Below are 17191 nucleotides of genomic sequence, written 5' to 3'. Positions count from 1 at the left end.
ACGAAAAAGATAATATATTTTATTCAATTTGGAAAAAGCTCGTTTCTTGGGCTAATAATATTGCGTACGGAGAAATAAAGCGAGTTTTTGCGTGTAACCTTGAAATGACCCCGAAGCAGCCGAACTGAAGCACCTGTCCCTCAGCAGAGGAATAATAATAACAAACAACAACAACAGCAACAACAAAAAAAACAATAAAAATAAGAATAATGAAAAAAATGAATGAGAACAACAATCTGGTGCTTTGTAACCACAGCAACCCTTCGTCCTCCTGGCGCGCGCACCTCGTACCTGCTGTTGTGACGCGTTCAGGGAGCTTTCGGTTTTTTCGGGTGTGATGCTGCTGCGAGCAAGAGCGCATGTTTGGGAAGCAGTTTTTTATTTCCAAAGCTCCTCCTCTGTCGTCGGACACCGCTCACGTTCTGTTCAATGAGAGCAGGAGGGCACCGAGGAGTTGTTCTTTTAATTTCGACCTGCTCCTGAGCCGTTTTTTTTTTTTGTATTTTTTTTGGAAATGATTTTGTTGTTTTGTTTCTCGGTGCGTGTTTAAGGTAAGGTCCGCCTATCAGCTCAGCCTCAAGCGCTTGTTGTTTGAGAATTAAAAAAGGGGGCGATCAAGGCGTCAGTGAAGGACAGATAGAGAAAAGAGCATCTCAAAGGCAGCGTCGTAGAGGCAGAGAGAGAGAGAAAAGTCAAATAAAATCTGGAGAGGATGCGTGCGCTTTATTGTCCGTTTTCACCTGAACGTGAAGCTTCAAACGTTTCGTGTGTCACCGACAACCATCGGCCTGCAAATGTCGACAACTCTGAAGGTAAAAAAAAATAAAAATAAATAACACTTCTGACATTTGCAAGTTATGCCCAACAAGCTCAGTAACCGATTCTGATTGATAAAGTCTATATTTCACTTTTAATACTGTGCGACTCGTTTGCCCTTTAAAGTTGGTAAATTGAAGCTTTTGCAGGAGGCTTTCTTACGAATCTACTCGATATGAAGCAGATTTGCCCACATGACAGTGCAATTTTTTGTGGGTTTGTGCTTTTAAGATGAATCTCTAACAAAATTACATTGTGTTATGATTGATCAGTAGTGTTTGTGTCATTTCTGAGTGACGATGGATCTTTCGTAACTGAATGAATCTCAAAAACAACAAAGGATCCGTTGTTGCTGCACTCTAAATTCCAGTTCTTAGCTTTTTGGTATCACTCAAAAAACTGACTCATTGGTTTGGATTTCCATCTAATCAATATATGTAGTTCCAACTAAATAAAATTAAATTATCTTGCATGGATGTGCTTTTTTTGAGTTGGGGCTGCTTATATTTTTTCTGTAATTATTGTATGGCTTTTGCCTTACAATATAAAGCGCCTTGGGGCAACTGTTTGTTGTGATTTGGCGCTATATAAATAAAATTGATTTGATTTATATTTGTCTAAATGTATTCACGAAGGAACTGCCGCGATCGGGCGGGAAATTAAAGGCAAACAGATTTTAAGATGTCCTTATTTCACATTCATGATAGTAGCTCGATATTGGTGAAATTGGCATATTTTACCATTCGCTATTTTCAGGGGTGGACTGATCGAAGGTCTTGCAGACATGACACTGACAGAGAAAAAACAGGATAAACACACATGCCGATGTGGATTTCTGTGTTTTCATTTTTATTTTGTCTTGCCAGTGGAAATAATTTTGGGCGCGGCGGTGGAAATTATTTCGGGCACGATGGAAATAATTTTTGCCACACAGTGCAAATTATTTCAGGCATGACTATGCCACATTTTTGAGCTGCTTTTAGTGTCTGAGAGTCCCTCCACCAGTAGGTGATTTTCTGTTCCGATTCAAACGACTTTATGGCACCCAAAACGGCATTTAAAGATGAAAAACTACCACCAACACTTAATGCCGAGGGCGCCGCCATGTTGAAATATCCTCTACGATGACATCATTTGAACTAGCCAATCAGTGAGGAGATCCGGTCAGATATCCTAGGTGTGTGTTTGCCGTATCCGGCAAAATATCCACTGCCTATATTTATTCTCATGGTTGGTCAACGAGCATTTAACCTTGAGGGGTGGGTTTTCTCGGTGAAAACATTGCATAAATTAATACAAATACATGTAATTTGGTTACTTTTCAAAAGGGTAAGATTTGTCAACAAAGTCAGTTTAATGTACAATGATTTATTTCAGGTTAGATAGGCAAAATGTCATAGTTCCACACAATGATAGCTGTCAGCTGGCTGTTAGAAGCAAGTTAGAGACAATAAGAAACCGGCTGATTTCAATAGAACAATATACAGACCGAGTGTGTTTTCACCGAGCGGACAGTAAGCACGAATTCTCTCCTTCGGATTGGCCACTTTGCCGAAGTGATGTAGCGCTGACCTCGAGAATTAGATGAAAATCCTGCACATAATTGAATTGAGTTCATCCAATGAGTCATTCTTTTAGTGCATTTTAGTCAATAAGTTTGAAATCATTCACATTTTGAAGAAAATTTTTGCCACCACATGTGCCAAATAGCATTTATTATCAAAATATGCCACAATTCTTGAAGTGAAATTTCAAATAACTTGAATAACATGAAATGTAATTTTTATTTTGATGGCTTTTCATTTTCAATAGTGATTCTCCATAAGAGCAGTCGGTTGTTGGCACTGCTTTGAGATTTCCCTCTCATGTATTTGTTGATCGTCGGGCTAATCTGTTAAAAACATGCTCATTTCAAGGAAATATGAATAAATGTCATTACCAAACGGGAAAACTTACTGTTGAATGACACTAATGACTGACAAAATGTACACCTGTTCCAGAATGAAAGTGCCAGAGATGTTTTGTCTATCAGGCGGCGCGCACCAGAAAAACTGAATATCAGTGATTGATCATAAGATTTTCCTAACTAGTTGATAAATTAGCAGGTTTGCTAGTCTTGTGACAAGCTAATAGTGTCTAGGTTTACACACAAAGATGAAAAGCACCATCCAGACTGTTATCAGCAACAAATTTAACAGCTAGAGATTTGTCATGGTATGAGGTTGTGTCAGTGCCCTTGGCAAAGGTGATTTACACTTCTGTGTTGGCAGCATTAATGCGAGAAAGTACTTTGAAATTTGAGAGCAGCATGTGCTGCCTTCAAGATGACATCTTTTCCAGGGAAGTCCATGCACTTCTCAGCAAGACATTGTAAAACCACATTCTACACAAATTGCAAAGGCATGGCCGCAGAAGAAGAGGGTATGGATACTGGACCGGCTAGAATGTGTTCAGAACTTTTGAACAAAAAGATGCAGCAATGACAACCCACTACTGTTGCACACCTTAAGAAGTGTTTGCACGAAGAACGAGACAAAATAATTCCTAGAATGCTTCATCACTTGGTGTCCTCAATGCCGCAGTATCTTAAATGTTGTGAGAAGGAATGGCAACATTCCAAATGGTAAATGCTTTAGAATCCCTTTTTTTTTTTTTTTTTTTTTTTTTTGCAAGCCCAAAATGCAGGAATCAGTTGACCATATGAGCTTTCTAGAGTTTATAGAAAACATAAACTTGTTTTTACAAAGTACTCGTTTGAGTCATAGTTAAGGAGCCGAGTTGATAGCCACATTAGTCTTATGTAAAATTACAACTTGCTGAATTATCGCTAATTATATTTGTCTTTACCCCAAGTTTTTTTCTTTCCGTATTGCTCACGTAAAGTAAAGTTGTAATGCCAAAGTATTAAAGGTTGTCCAGAGTTACTCAAATGATCAACAATGATTCAACAAAAGGAGTATCACTTTAATCTTTTAGTGAATTGTTCTTGTACTCTGAATTTGTTTACTGTTGCAGAGGCTAATATGAAGACAGCATTCGGCGAACCAGACCCTGGAAATTTCATTGGATCTTTTCACCATACTTGAAGCTTCAGGCGTCAAAATGCATAGTCTCCGGTAAAATTGTCCCCTTACACTTCCTCCAATACAGTCCAATCTAACTGCTGAAAGAGAGAGGACACCATGGCCTGCACAGAGATGGGCTCTGGGCAACCCCCTGTCAATGCGCTACGGCAAAGACCCACATTGGGTGTTGCCTGTAAGCGACAGGTTCACCGGTGTCTGCGGAGAAAGCTGAGACCTGTGCGAATCTTGGGGTTTGTCTTCAGCCTAGTAGCTGCAAGTGCTGTCTCCTTTAGTGCCTTCACCTGGAGTTCAGAGGATCCCAGTGAGCCTATGCTCTCCCAGAAGAACCTGGGCCCCCACAGGACTCTGCTTTTCACTCAACTTCAGATGGACCCCAATGTTTCTGCCGATATGCCAATAGCCATGAAGTCTACAGCAGACAGCAATGACAGCAAAGGGGAGTACCCACCAGACATTTTCACCCTTGCCCAGAGGCGCCAAGGAGCAGTGGTTCTCCACATGTTTGGCATGATCTACATGTTCATTGCCTTAGCCATAGTGTGTGATGAGTTCTTTGTCCCAGCGCTGACAGTCATCACGGAGAAGCTGGCTATTTCTGATGACGTAGCAGGTGCAACTTTCATGGCGGCAGGTGGGTCAGCCCCAGAGCTCTTCACCTCCATTATTGGGGTTTTCATCTCACACAGCAACGTGGGCATCGGGACAATTGTGGGCTCGGCCGTCTTCAACATCCTGTTTGTCATCGGGATGTGCGCCATCTTCTCCAAGGAGATCCTCAACCTAACGTGGTGGCCTCTCTTCCGTGATGTCTCCTTCTACATCCTAGATCTGATCATGCTTATTGTCTTCTTCCTGGATAACGTCATCTCTGTGTGGGAAAGTATTGCGCTGCTCTCAGCTTACGCGGCGTATGTAATCTTCATGAAGTTCAACGCCAAGGTTGAAGGCTTTGTCAAAGATTGCATGAGCAAGAACCAAGTGGTGGAAGTGGAGGTACAACCTAAGGTGAGCTTTTTTTGTTTGTTTGTTTTTTTTACCTTTTACATTTCAACCTGTCATTTATGTCATGTCACACATGATGTTTATTACGTGGAATATCCTGCAGATCCACATCTGTCCAAGTTCATGCAAGTTTTGTATCCTGCCACAGTTGTGGCTGTCTATACAGGGGACCAGTGTAGCATTTTCTTGTGCTGGATAAGACACATTTTTATTGATCAGCATACACCAGTCTTGCATAATCTTGTACATCTGCAGGGAATTCTTGCATTGTCCATTCAGATCTTTACCCCTGGCGATAATGCTTCCATTTCTAAATTTGCCAAGAACTTAACAACATTAGCTGTTCTTATTTTGGAATTTTTCCAACAAAAAAGAGCTGCATGTGAATGTTTCCTCACTGAGGTGTGGGTTTTTTCTAAACTAAAAGGGGGTAAATTTTTTTGTTGATATTCTTACACCTGTGTTATTAGCATTAGCTTCTTATCTGTTGTGAGCAGAGTCAACACTAGAACATTGCAATGAATGTGCCACATGCACAATAATAGAGATGCATCCAAAATATGTTGTTCTGCAAAACACGTGAACACACTTTAGCAATAGGCCATTAAATGTGCAATAGCTGAGGGCGAGCGTAGGTCTGGTGAGGTTTCTGAATGAGTGATACTGCAAAATCTCTAATTTACTTTGAGCTCTTGGTACTGCTGAATGGGACATTATGTATTCATGCAGTACGCTGGCACACAGTTTTCCACTGTGGGATTAATAAAATGTGTAATTCTGGGTTAAGCACTACAAATTGTGTCCTGGTCTGAAGAACAAACAACAACGACAACAAGAAAAACAATAGCCAAATCCCTTGGAAAGTTCAAAAGCTGTTGAAGATTTGTCGCGTATAAAGAGGCGTGATCAGAGTTTTTTCTGTTGGTCTGTATTTGCAGGGGTGGTGGCCAAGTGGTTAATGCGCTTGGTTTCAGTTCAGAAGGTTCCGGGTTCAAATCCCACCCCTGCCACATTTCTCCATGTAATGTGGAGTTGCGTCAGGAAGGGCATCCGGCGTAAAACCTGTGCCAATTCAACATGCAGATCCACCTTGGATTTGCTGTGGCGACCCCGAGTGCAAACAAGGGAGCAGCCGAAGGGACTTACTTTTTTTTACTATATTTATGTGTGTGTTTTTAGCTCGCAAACATAATCAGCAAAAAAACACAGGTATCATTGTGTTACTTCACATCACGTTCACCCCCCTCAATGACACCGGAGGGCAGGACAATTTGATCCTGGGTAGAGTTTATCCCGTTGGATTTGGACTTCAGTGTGACATCAGATGAAAATGAAAATTTTGAGAAAGTTTTGTTGTAAGGCTGCTGTTAAATCTGGATTTATTTTGGGTACAGAAAGGATATTCTCCCATAAGGTTGCACAATGTGAGGAAGAACTGAAGGAAGCTGACAGCAGTGAGCTGTTATTTGATGTGCACAGTGTAAATGGAGAATCGCGCCCTAATCTCTCTCCTTATTTAAAAAAAAAAAACGAGCATAGAATTGTTGTTTCTGTTTATGTTGTGCTGTTGCTGGACTCAATTGATTTCGGGCTTACGTGGATAAATGGAGAACACTCAGGTGACCTTGAGTTGCAATGGCTTCTGTGTACTTTGGCTGAGGCAAGTGTGTGAGGGTGTTTGTGGAAAAATAAGATTTGTTGGTGGAGAACCTGTGGGATACAAATGACTCAGTCAAACCCTGCAATATTTTATTATCTGTTATCTATTCTATCTATCTAATTATTGTCTTTATTATTTTTATTTTATTTATTATTATTATTATTATTATTATCTTATTATTCTATCTGTCTATCTTATCTATTATCTGTTGCATTTATAATAAAGGAGGATGGCGGTCGTTAGCGTGCCAAACTTCACATCGGTTCATAATGCCCAATAAGTACTCAAGGTTTTCTCAGAGTACCGCTATTTGTACCAGACATTGCTGCATTTACGTGGCGCTTTAAACTGTTGAGGGACATATTAAAGTTGATGCTATTCCTGGTCGACGCTAACCGTAATCGATGGTTGACCCATCTCTTAACCATGATGCTAGGTGTTGGCATCATCTGCAGCTAGCTTTTTCTGTAATACATTTATGCCAGTATAACAATATCTAGTATAAATAGCTGTATGCTTCAAACTTAAAAAATCTGCAACTTTCCCAAAAAATTTATGACTATCCCTGTGTTGACATAAAATCTTTCAAAGTTAATTACCTTCATTCCACTTCTCAGATTCATGTATCAGAATGAGTGTATTTCATTCTGACACATGAAGTAACACGCATTCATTCATGGATTTTTATACCTCTTATCCAGGTCGTGGTGGCAGCAGACCAAGCAGCTCATCCCACACTTCACTGTCTTTGGTCAAGTCCTGTAACTCTTCCCAGGGGAACCTGAAATGTTCTCAAACCAATTGGGAAGTATAGTCCCCTCCAGCGTGTCATGGGTCTTACCCGGGGCCTTCTCACAGTTGGACATGCCTGGAAGACATCCCTAGATAGGTGACCAGGGTGCATCTTCACCAGATGTCCAAACTGTTTCAGTTGGCTCTTTTTGATTTGAAGAAGCAGCTGCTGTACTATCCAGATAGTAGAGCTTCTTCCCCTGTCCAGTAGAGGAATCTCATTTCCTTCACTTGTATCCGCAACCTTATTTTTTCGGTCATTACCCAAAGTTTATGTCCATAGGTGAGGACAGAAGTGTAAATCAACTGGTAAATTTAGAGCCTCGCCTTTTGGGTCTGTAAAACATCAGACGCTGCCCCGTCCATCTGCCGATCTCAAGCTCCAGTAATTAAAATAAAGCTGTGCTAATTATGGCACTGATTTATGAAACTGTATGAGGGTTGCCTTAAGGTTTCCTCCCATTGTCTGAAGTCATGTAGATTTGGTTATTATGAATTTGCTGTGGATGAATACCTCATGGCAACCTGTCCAGGGTGCATGCTGGTTGTAGAGTATGGATGGGACATTCATATTTATTTCTATGGAATGGAGCAAATTAGTTAATTCTTAAACTGCTTTGACGTGTGTCAATTATTCCACCATCCAGTGGTGCTCAACTGTGAAATATCGCAGTTGACAGGCGTGGACAGGGAGGAGCTTGGTACTTCTGCATGTGTCCTCAATTCCACATTGATTGGGATGTACAAAAGGAACATGCTTGAATCCATGCCTACGTACACTTTAATACATCTTAAATCTTTGTGCTTATGCCAGTTTATGGGTTTTGGCGTACACTATGTTCCAGGAGGAAATCCACGCAAGTCTTTGTACATGAGGCCCCCGGTGCCTTGGAGTCAATTCAGACTGTTGCGTACCTCCAGCAATATGGTCTTTAGGAACCAACTCACTGGCTTTGTGACCGAAGTAATATGCACTGGGACAACCCGTGTGCCAAGTTTGATAAGCTTGAGAGCAGGGTACTTGAAGATATAGTGGCAAGAGTCTGGACAGACTTCCATGAATCTTCTCCCCCACCCACCGTTGTTCAGTCGGGCGAGAGATAATAAGGTGCAATTTGATGCTCGGGTCTTGATTAAATTAGGTTTCCCTGAGATGACTTCATGCATTATCATAGTGGGACGTCCCTGTCATGTGCCACTTTGCTACCACAGACAGAAGCGCACACTTTGGTGGTTCAGTGTCGTCCCTAAAGACAAAATTGCATCGGTTGCCTGGCTGGTAATTGGCTGTGAGCTGTTGACATATGGTAAAACAGATGCGTGGTTGCATCCACAGAGAGCTAATGTAAACAATTTGTGCTGGAAATAACATGAAACACTGCAGTTTTCGTGCAAGCTTGGATTTCTTTCTCCCTGAAAGTAATGCCTTGATTCCTCAGCAGGAAACATTATATGGTGAAAGTTGGGTGTCCTTAACAATCATTTGACAGACCAGAGGCGTCAATCATGTGATAATTTTCACATAATTCCACGTCAGAATTGTTCCCCCTTAATTACCTCATCTTGGGCCCAACTGATGTTGGAAAGATGCATTTATCTCGTCGCACCCACTGGATTGTTGCCTAATGGCTTTTGTGTTGCTAATTAGCACTTTGTGGCGGTTAATAATCCAAACAGTGCGGTGGTACATCAGTCGTCACGCTCATGCATGTTTCGTAAAACTTCAGATCTGGTGAGGCGAGATCTTTTTTGAAGTTATAGTTTGGAATCTTTGTTGTAATTGTCAGTGTGTTTTTCATTAATGGCACCACTGCCAAGTTTGATGAAAGCATCACACAGTTTTGAGCGAAGTTGCTAAAGCTCAAGGTTCAAAGGTGATGCACTCCTGTATTCTGTTAATAGTCTGACAGCATTTCTAGCAGCGCACAGACATAGCGGGACATGTATGATTCCTGAACACCGGGGCAGTTCAAGGTCACGATTCCTGGCGATGTTCCTAAGATGATTGCGAGTATCAGTGGCTCTGTGGTATTACTGTGCAACTTTCCCCTTCTCAGCACAGATGTGCACATGGTAGAGCTGCTGTTGCGTGCTGATGGTGTCCATCTGATGCAATCATCTGACCCTTTTGCTGTTCTTTTAAAATGGCCCAGTGTGCCACGTCAGTCAGGTCTGGCATCGAAGCTGCACTCGGCTGTGAAGAATGAAAAGCGTTTTTCTGTTTCGAAATGTTAACTTTTTCTTTATTTCCTCTGTCAATATTTTTTTTCATTTTTTTGCTTCTGTTTTTGTCTGTTAGCAGGTTGACTTGAAAACAAAGGGCTGTGTTCTGCAGCCACAGTGCTGTACTTCAGGTGGTACTCCAGAATGTAACTTGTAGGGCCCTTCATCTGGCGCAAGATGCTGCAACAGCACAAGTATCATTGCAAGAGTTCCACCGACGTGTGTCATTTTCAATTTAGGTGTCGTCAGGTGCAGTGATGTCATGAGGCAGCAGAAAGCAGCTGTGCCGTAGACCACCAAAAATCTGACTGGATGTCAAGTGCAGAAAATTCATGCTCCTTATACGGTGCAATAATTTCATATACTTTACGGTAGGCAAGTTCACAATGTGCATACACTTTGTGTGTAACCATGATGAAACGGAATTAAATAACACCAATTAAAAAAAAAAAAAAGGAAACCCACTGCTTCACCTCGGGGAGCTTTGGTGGCTGAGGTGCTGTCCACTTGTATTCTCTGTTGCATGGTGCGCTTCTTCATTAAATCACCAGAAAACCTCTCACCTGAGTCTGCTGTTGAAATAGCAGTGCACCAAATTTCAGCAGGTCCCAGCCCTTCAAGGTTGATGAAGGATAACAATCTGATTGGTTAAATTTTTGTGCTCAGATTATGCACCATATAAATAGCAAGAAAGTGTTAGACAAGCGGGAAATGCACTTGCACTGTAAGTTGAAGACCGTGCATCATGGACTGTTGAGATAAACCTGTAGATTTCTGTTGGTTGAGGTTCTAAATCAGAATTCTGGTGTCTGTTGAACATGAGGTGCTTACAATAACCCCCTAGTTGTAGGCTAACAGTACCACTGATACCTGATGATTTGCACACTTGTACATCACACCCTAAGGGGCGCTATTGATGCTTGAGATTGCTGTAGCCCTTTTGCTTATGTGCAGACGTCCTGCCGTTTTATCCTTTTAAAAGAACAACAGCAAAAAAATCCCACAAGGTCTTGACATTGCACAAAAATATGACCCATCAGCTCTTAGATGAACAGCTTTGGGGGCTTTGTTTGATTGATCTCTAGAGTTTTAGATGCATGTTTCGTTATGTGCCTGGTCACCCCCGCCTCGGGAGAGCCTCGTGTTATCTCATTATCATTGTTAGACTGATGGACTGACTATGTGCTTTTCAAAATATTAGATCCACTTGATGAAATTAGGAGGCACTTAAGTGCATTATGGTTGTCCAAATGACAGAGCAGGTTTGTCCTGAGAACTGCCGACAACTCTCCTCAACTTATTATACTCCCCGCAAACAAAACTTTAGTGGGTATGTCGGAATCGCCATCTGTCTGTGAGTCTCGTCAACACAGCTCCTAAACCGATTGGTGCATTTGAGTGAAACCTCACACAGTGATAGCACGCATATACGCTTGCGCATGAAGGAAAATAATTCCAGTCTGACATCTTTAAGGGGAGATAATTGGACTTTTTTTTTTTTATTTGCCATATTCGTCAACAATGTAGACATACCTCTATTTATGGATGGCTTTATAACACTGCTACTCTGAGCAGGTGGAGAGATGCCAAGAAAAAGGATCAAATTAAAGCTGCCCGAAATAGTCCAAATAGATGAAGCGTACCGAATGGTCCCGGTGCATGGTTGGATCCTGCATCAAGCCCCTATGGCACTGTTTTTGTTCTGCAGAAATAGGTGTGACCTCTGATGCATTCAGAAGCGTTAAATTGTGATCTCTTCCATCGGGATGCGCTTTAAAGATCAGATACAAAGTGAGTTCTGCGCAGGGAACAGATTGCCACGCTAATGATGATAAACCCTCTTATTTGAGCCATTATTTTTTCATGTTTATCCTCTCCAATCCAAGTGAATTTGTACCTGTCGCTACATAATACCAGGCAGCTGTAAATGAGCCTCGTCACGTACGACGTGTCCGCTGGATTACGCACCCGTGAGACTGTTGTCAGGCTAATGGACAGGAATCCAGATGTGCTCATCTGCGCTCACACCGGAATTACCCACTGCATCTGTTTCGGGTGGCTTCCCGGGTGTGAGTGGATTTCATGGCGGCGCAGCTGATTTGTAGTAAATCCAACTGAATAACAATAAACGTATTTGAGTTTGTCCAGCATCAAAAGACACTCACCTTGTTATTCACTGCAGGTATGAATAAGTTAAGTTTTCACATAAATCAGAAAATGGCCTCATCCTTGATGGTTTGTATTTCCAGTCAACAGGTTCCTATTCAGATTTATGTCCTTGTCAGTGGTAAGTTGTAGTGGCGGCCTTGGTTTAAGCATATTATTTGTGCACATCCGAGGATAGATCAGGGCCGAGAGAAGCACTTCACACAAATTACAGTCGCAGCTGGTGTCGAGTTGGAGGTTTACTGATGTTTGTCGGCTCAATTCTGATTGCACATTCACAACACTGAGATGGCAAGAAACATTATTATCAGTAAGCAACAGTGGCCTTGGTGTCCATCAGAGACAAGCGCACATGCTCCTAATCTGAATCATGCATGTGATGATGGGATTACCCTCCTGTCACCAGCCCATATATGTCCAGCAGGTGTCAGATGGGTCTATGAGACATGACATGAGCCAGACAAACCTTTTGATTGATCTGGTCCATTAAAGTTTTGTTGGGAAAGTGTAGGAACACGGACCCACAACAGGGGGCGCAAATGAACGGACAATGGAGGAAGTCAAATAACAACACTTTACTGTTGTGAATAAGCACAACAAACACAACAGATTACAACAATAGACAAATAAGTCAATTCACAAAATGTGTCACGTGGGCAGGCTCGAAGATAAGAGACGTCTGTCCAAAGCAGAACTGGAACCACACGATTTCCTCCGCCACCGAACCCCGGGAATACTGGAGCCGCCAAGTCCCGAGCTCCCCGGTGGCCACTGCCTCCGCGTGTCGGATGTGGCACTGCTGGCGAGGAACAAAAACAGTTAAATGTGGGTGCGTTTGCACCCAGCAACCCATATGGCGGGAAAACCACCTCCACCTCTCGTCGGAAGAATGTCTGCTATTTAACGCACAAAAGTAACAAAGTGTTAATGTCAAAAAGACAACACAGTCGGCTGAGTACTGTACCTCCTAGGTAGAGCGATATCTCGGCAAAGAGGTGGAGATGTCGTCTTACTGATATACCACTGCTGATCAGATGATTGGTGACAGCTGTCGTAGGTGAGAAGTGACAGCTGTCACCCCGGCTGCTCCTGTGAGGCGGCAGCGCCCTCTGGTGCCTGGAGCCCGCACTCCAGACAGGGCGCCCTCTGGTGGTGGTGGGCCAGCAGTACCTCCTCTTCAGCGGCCCACACAACAGGACCCCCCCCCCTCAACGGGCGCCTCCTGGCGCCCGACCAGGCTTCTCCGGGTGGCGGCGGTAGAAATCGGCCAGGAGGGCCGGGTCCAGGATGAAGCTCCTCTTCACCCAGGAGCGTTCTTCGGGTCCGTACCCCTCCCAGTCCATCAAATACTGGAAGCCCCGGCCCATCCTACGGACATCCAAGAGCCGGCGCACAGTCCAAGCCGGCTCGCCATCGATGATCCGGGCAGGAGGCGGCGCCGGACCCGGAGCACAGAGGGGTGAGGTGTGATGCGGCTTTATCCGGGACACATGGAAAACAGGATGGATCCGCAGTGAGGCCGGAAGCTGAAGCCTCACTGCGGCTGGACTGATGACCTTAAGGATTCTGAAGGGACCGATGTAACGGTCCTGTAGTTTAGGGGAGTCCACTTTCAGGGGAATGTCCTTTGTGGACAACCACACCTCCTGCCCAGGCCGATACGCAGGGGCTGGGGTCCGCCGACGGTCTGCATGGGCTTTTGCCCTCGTCCGGGCCTTCAGCAAAGCAGAACGGGCGGCGCGCCACACCCGACGGCACTTCCGCAGGTGGGCCTGGACCGAGGGCACACCGACCTCTCCCTCAACCACCGGAAACAACGGGGGCTGATACCCCAGACACACCTCAAAAGGGGAGAGGCCGGTGGCTGAAGACACCTGGCTGTTATGGGCATACTCAATCCAGGCCAAATGGGTACTCCAGGCCGCCGGGTGCGCGGCCGTCACGCAGCGCAGGGCCTGTTCCACCTCCTGATTGACCCGTTCTGCTTGCCCGTTGGTCTGAGGATGATACCCGGACGAGAGACTCACCGTGGCCCCCAGTTCCCGGCAGAAGCTCCACCAGACTTGCGAGGAGAACTGGGGACCGCGGTCGGAGACGATGTCTGTTGGAATCCCATGCAGCCGGACGACGTGGTGGACCAGGAGGTCCGCTGTCTCCTGGGCAGTCGGGAGCTTTGGGAGATGATAAACCCCAGGAAGGACAAAGACGTGCGGTGAAACTCGCACTTCTCGCCCTTCACAAACAGTCGGTTCTCCAACAACCGCTGCAGGACCTGACGTACATGCTGGACATGGGTCTCAGGATCCGGAGAAAAGATGAGAATATCGTCCAGATATACGAAGACGAATCGGTGCAGGAAGTCCCGCAAGACGTCGTTAACCAAGGCTTGGAACGTCGCGGGGGCGTTGGTGAGGCCGAACGGCATGACCAGGTACTCAAAGTGACCTAATGGGGTGTTAAATGCCGTCTTCCATTCGTCTCCCTTCCGGACCCGAACCAGGTGATACGCATTTCTAAGATCCAGCTTAGTAAAGATTTTGGCTCCATGCAGGGGGGTGAACACGGAATCTAACAATGGCAACGGGTATCGGTTGCGAACCGTAATCTCATTCAGCCCCCTGTAATCAATACATGGACGAAGTCCGCCATCTTTCTTGCCCACAAAAAAGAAACCTGCCCCCATCGGGGAGGTGGAGTTCCGGATCAGCCCGGCAGCTAATGAGTCCCGGATGTAGGTCTCCATTGATTCGCGCTCAGGTCGTGAGAGGTTGTACAGCCTGCTGGACGGGAACTCAGCGCCTGGAACAAAATCAATGGCACAATCGTACGGACGGTGCGGGGGAAGGGTGAGTGCCAGATCCTTACTGAAGACGTCAGCAAGATCATGGTACTCAACCGGCACTGCCGTCAGATTGGGAGGGACTTTGACCTCCTCCTTAGCCTGTGAACCGGGAGGAACCGAGGATCCTAAACACCCCCGATGGCAGGTTTCGCTCCACTGAACCACCACCCCAGACGGCCAATCAATCCGGGGATTGTGCTTCAACATCCATGGGATGCCCAAAATCACGCGGGAGGTAGGAGTTACAAAAAACTCAATCTCCTCCCGGTGGTTTCCAGACACCACCAGAGTTACTGGTTGTGTCTTGTGTGTGAGTAAAGGGAGGAGGGTGCCATCTAGTGCCTGCACCTGCAACGGCGAAGGAAGCGCCACCAGAGGGAGCCCTACCTCCCTTGCCCATCTGCTGTCTAGCAGATTCCCTTCTGACCCCGTGTCCACCAGTGCTCGGGCTTGAAGGGTTAAATCCCCGCTCAGGATTGTGACTGGGAGTCGTGTGGCAATTTGTGTGTGTCTCACTTGAATGTTTTGACCCCCCCCTTAGCCCAGTCTCTAAGGGCGAGTGTTGTCGTTTTGGCCGTTTGGGGCAGTTTCTCTGTGTGTGCTCAGTTGAGCTGCAGAGAAAACACTCTCCACGGATCAGCCTCCCCATTTTGGCCCTGTGCGTTTCCCTAACAACGTCAGCAGGGGGAGCTGTTGCCCCACAAAGCGCTGCGGCTGTGGAGCGTGGGGAGGGTGGCCCCTTTTCGAACCCGGAAGGGAGAGTGGCAGCGCGTATCCGGTCACGTCCTTCGCCTCGCTCCCGACGGCGTTCCTCCAACCGATTGTCTAACCGTATAACGAGATCGATAAGCCCATCTAAATCCCGCGGTTCCTCCTTAGCTACCAGCTGCTCCTTCAGAACCAACGACAGTCCGTTTATGAAGGCGGCGCGGAGCGCAACGTTATTCCAGCCGGACCTCGCAGCCGCGATGCGGAAGTTGACTGCATAAGCGGCTGCGCTCTCGCGTCCCTGTCTCATTGACAGCAGCACGGTTGAAGCGGTCTCTCCTCTGTTAGGGTGATCAAACACTGTTCTGAACTCCCCCACAAACCCAGTGTATGCTGATAACAACCGTGAGTTCTGTTCCCAGAGCGCCGTAGCCCAGGCGCATGCTTTACCCCGAAGCAGAGCAATCACATAAGCTATTTTACTAGCATCTGACGCGTACATGACGGGACGTTATGCGAAGACGAGCGAACACTGCATAAGAAAATCCGCGCACGTCTCCACACAACCTCCGTACGGCTCAGGAGGGCTTATGTATGCTTCAGGGGATGGTGGGAGGGGTTGTTGAACCACCACTGGAACGTTTATGTCCAGCACAGGGTCGGCAGGAGGACGAGCTGCAGCAGCGCCCTGAGCGCTCGCCGCCATCTGTGCGGAGAGAGCCTCCACCCTGCGGTTCAGGAGGATGTTTTGCTCAGTCATTTGATCCAACCGAGCCGTAAAGGCGGTGAGAATGTGCTGCAGCTCACCAATCACATCTCCTGCAGACGCCTGCGCTCCCTGCTCTCCCATTGGTCGTTCAACAGCCGGGTGACGCCCCTCGGAGTCCGTCACGGTGGCCGAGATATCCTGTTGGGAAAGTGTAGGAACACGGACCCACAACAGGCGGCGCAAATGAACGGACAATGGAGGAAGTCAAATAACAACACTTTACTGTTGTGAATAAGCACAACAAACACAACAGATTACAACAATAGACAAAGAAGTCAATTCACAAAATGTGTCACGTGGGCAGGCTCGAAGATAAGAGACGTCTGTCCAAAGCAGAACCGGAACCACACGATTTCCTCTGCCACCGAACCCCGGTAATACTGGAGCCGCCAAGTCCCGAGCTCCCAGGTGGCCACTGCCTCTGCGTGTCGGATCTGGTACTGCTGGCGAGGAACAAAAACAGTTAAATGTGGGTGCGTTTGCACCCAGCAACCCATATGGCGGGAAAACCACCTCCACCTCTCGTCGGAAGAATGTCTGCTATTTAACGCACAAAAGTAACAAAGTGTTAATGTCAAAAAGACAACACAGTCGGCTGAGTACTGTACCTCCTAGGTAGAGTGATATCTCGGCAAAGAGGTGGAGATGTCGTCTTGCTGATATACCACTGCTGATCAGATGATTGGTGACAGCTGTCGTAGGCGAGAAGTGACAGCTGTCACCCCGGCTGCTCCTGTGAGGCGGCAGCGCCCTCTGGTGCCTGGAGCCCGCGCCCTCTGGTGGTGGTGGGCCAGCAGTACCTCCTCTTCAGCGGCCCACACAAGAAGTTTCACAAAACACCATATTTTAATTTGGTGAAACATAACAGGATACATTTTAGTTTTTGAGTAATTTTCTTAATATCTCGGAGATGGATCAGACATCTACTCATTCATGCTTTCCAGTTTAGTGTACATGCCTGTGCTTGGGAAGCACAACATTTTGACTCTTTGCTGATATTTGAAATGCTGATATTTTTAAACAGATTTTATCCAATATATTTATATGCACACACAAACATTGTTTTTTTTTTTTTTTTTGCTTTAATTTCAGTGAAGAATTCCAAATATCTCTTGTCCAAGAATTGA

At 45.5% G+C, this 17191-nt stretch overlaps 1 protein-coding gene across 7 annotated transcripts in view; it reads left to right on the top strand.

Moving 5' to 3' along the window:
- The first annotated feature begins 295 nt into the window (after nucleotides 1-295).
- The window catches only part of LOC117504564 (sodium/potassium/calcium exchanger 2-like), a 75883-nt gene continuing 58987 nt past the window's right edge, over nucleotides 296-17191 (top strand). For 4 of the 7 annotated variants that reach the window (XM_034164026.1, XM_034164021.1, XM_034164023.1 and 1 more), the window contains exons 1-2: nucleotides 296-551; nucleotides 3832-4907. In XM_034164026.1, the coding sequence (XP_034019917.1) occupies nucleotides 3999-4907 (909 nt within the window). In that variant the 5' untranslated portion in view covers nucleotides 296-551; nucleotides 3832-3998. The remainder of the gene's footprint in view (nucleotides 552-3831; nucleotides 4908-17191) is intronic. The other 3 variants (XM_034164025.1, XM_034164024.1, XM_034164022.1) reach the window with 1 other exon arrangement.

This window comes from Thalassophryne amazonica, chromosome 23 (assembly GCF_902500255.1).
Source record: "Thalassophryne amazonica chromosome 23, fThaAma1.1, whole genome shotgun sequence".
Classification (NCBI taxonomy): Eukaryota; Metazoa; Chordata; class Actinopteri; order Batrachoidiformes; family Batrachoididae; genus Thalassophryne; species Thalassophryne amazonica.
The sequence above is the reverse complement of the archived record's forward strand: the minus strand, read 5'-3'. Positions and strand labels throughout refer to the sequence as shown.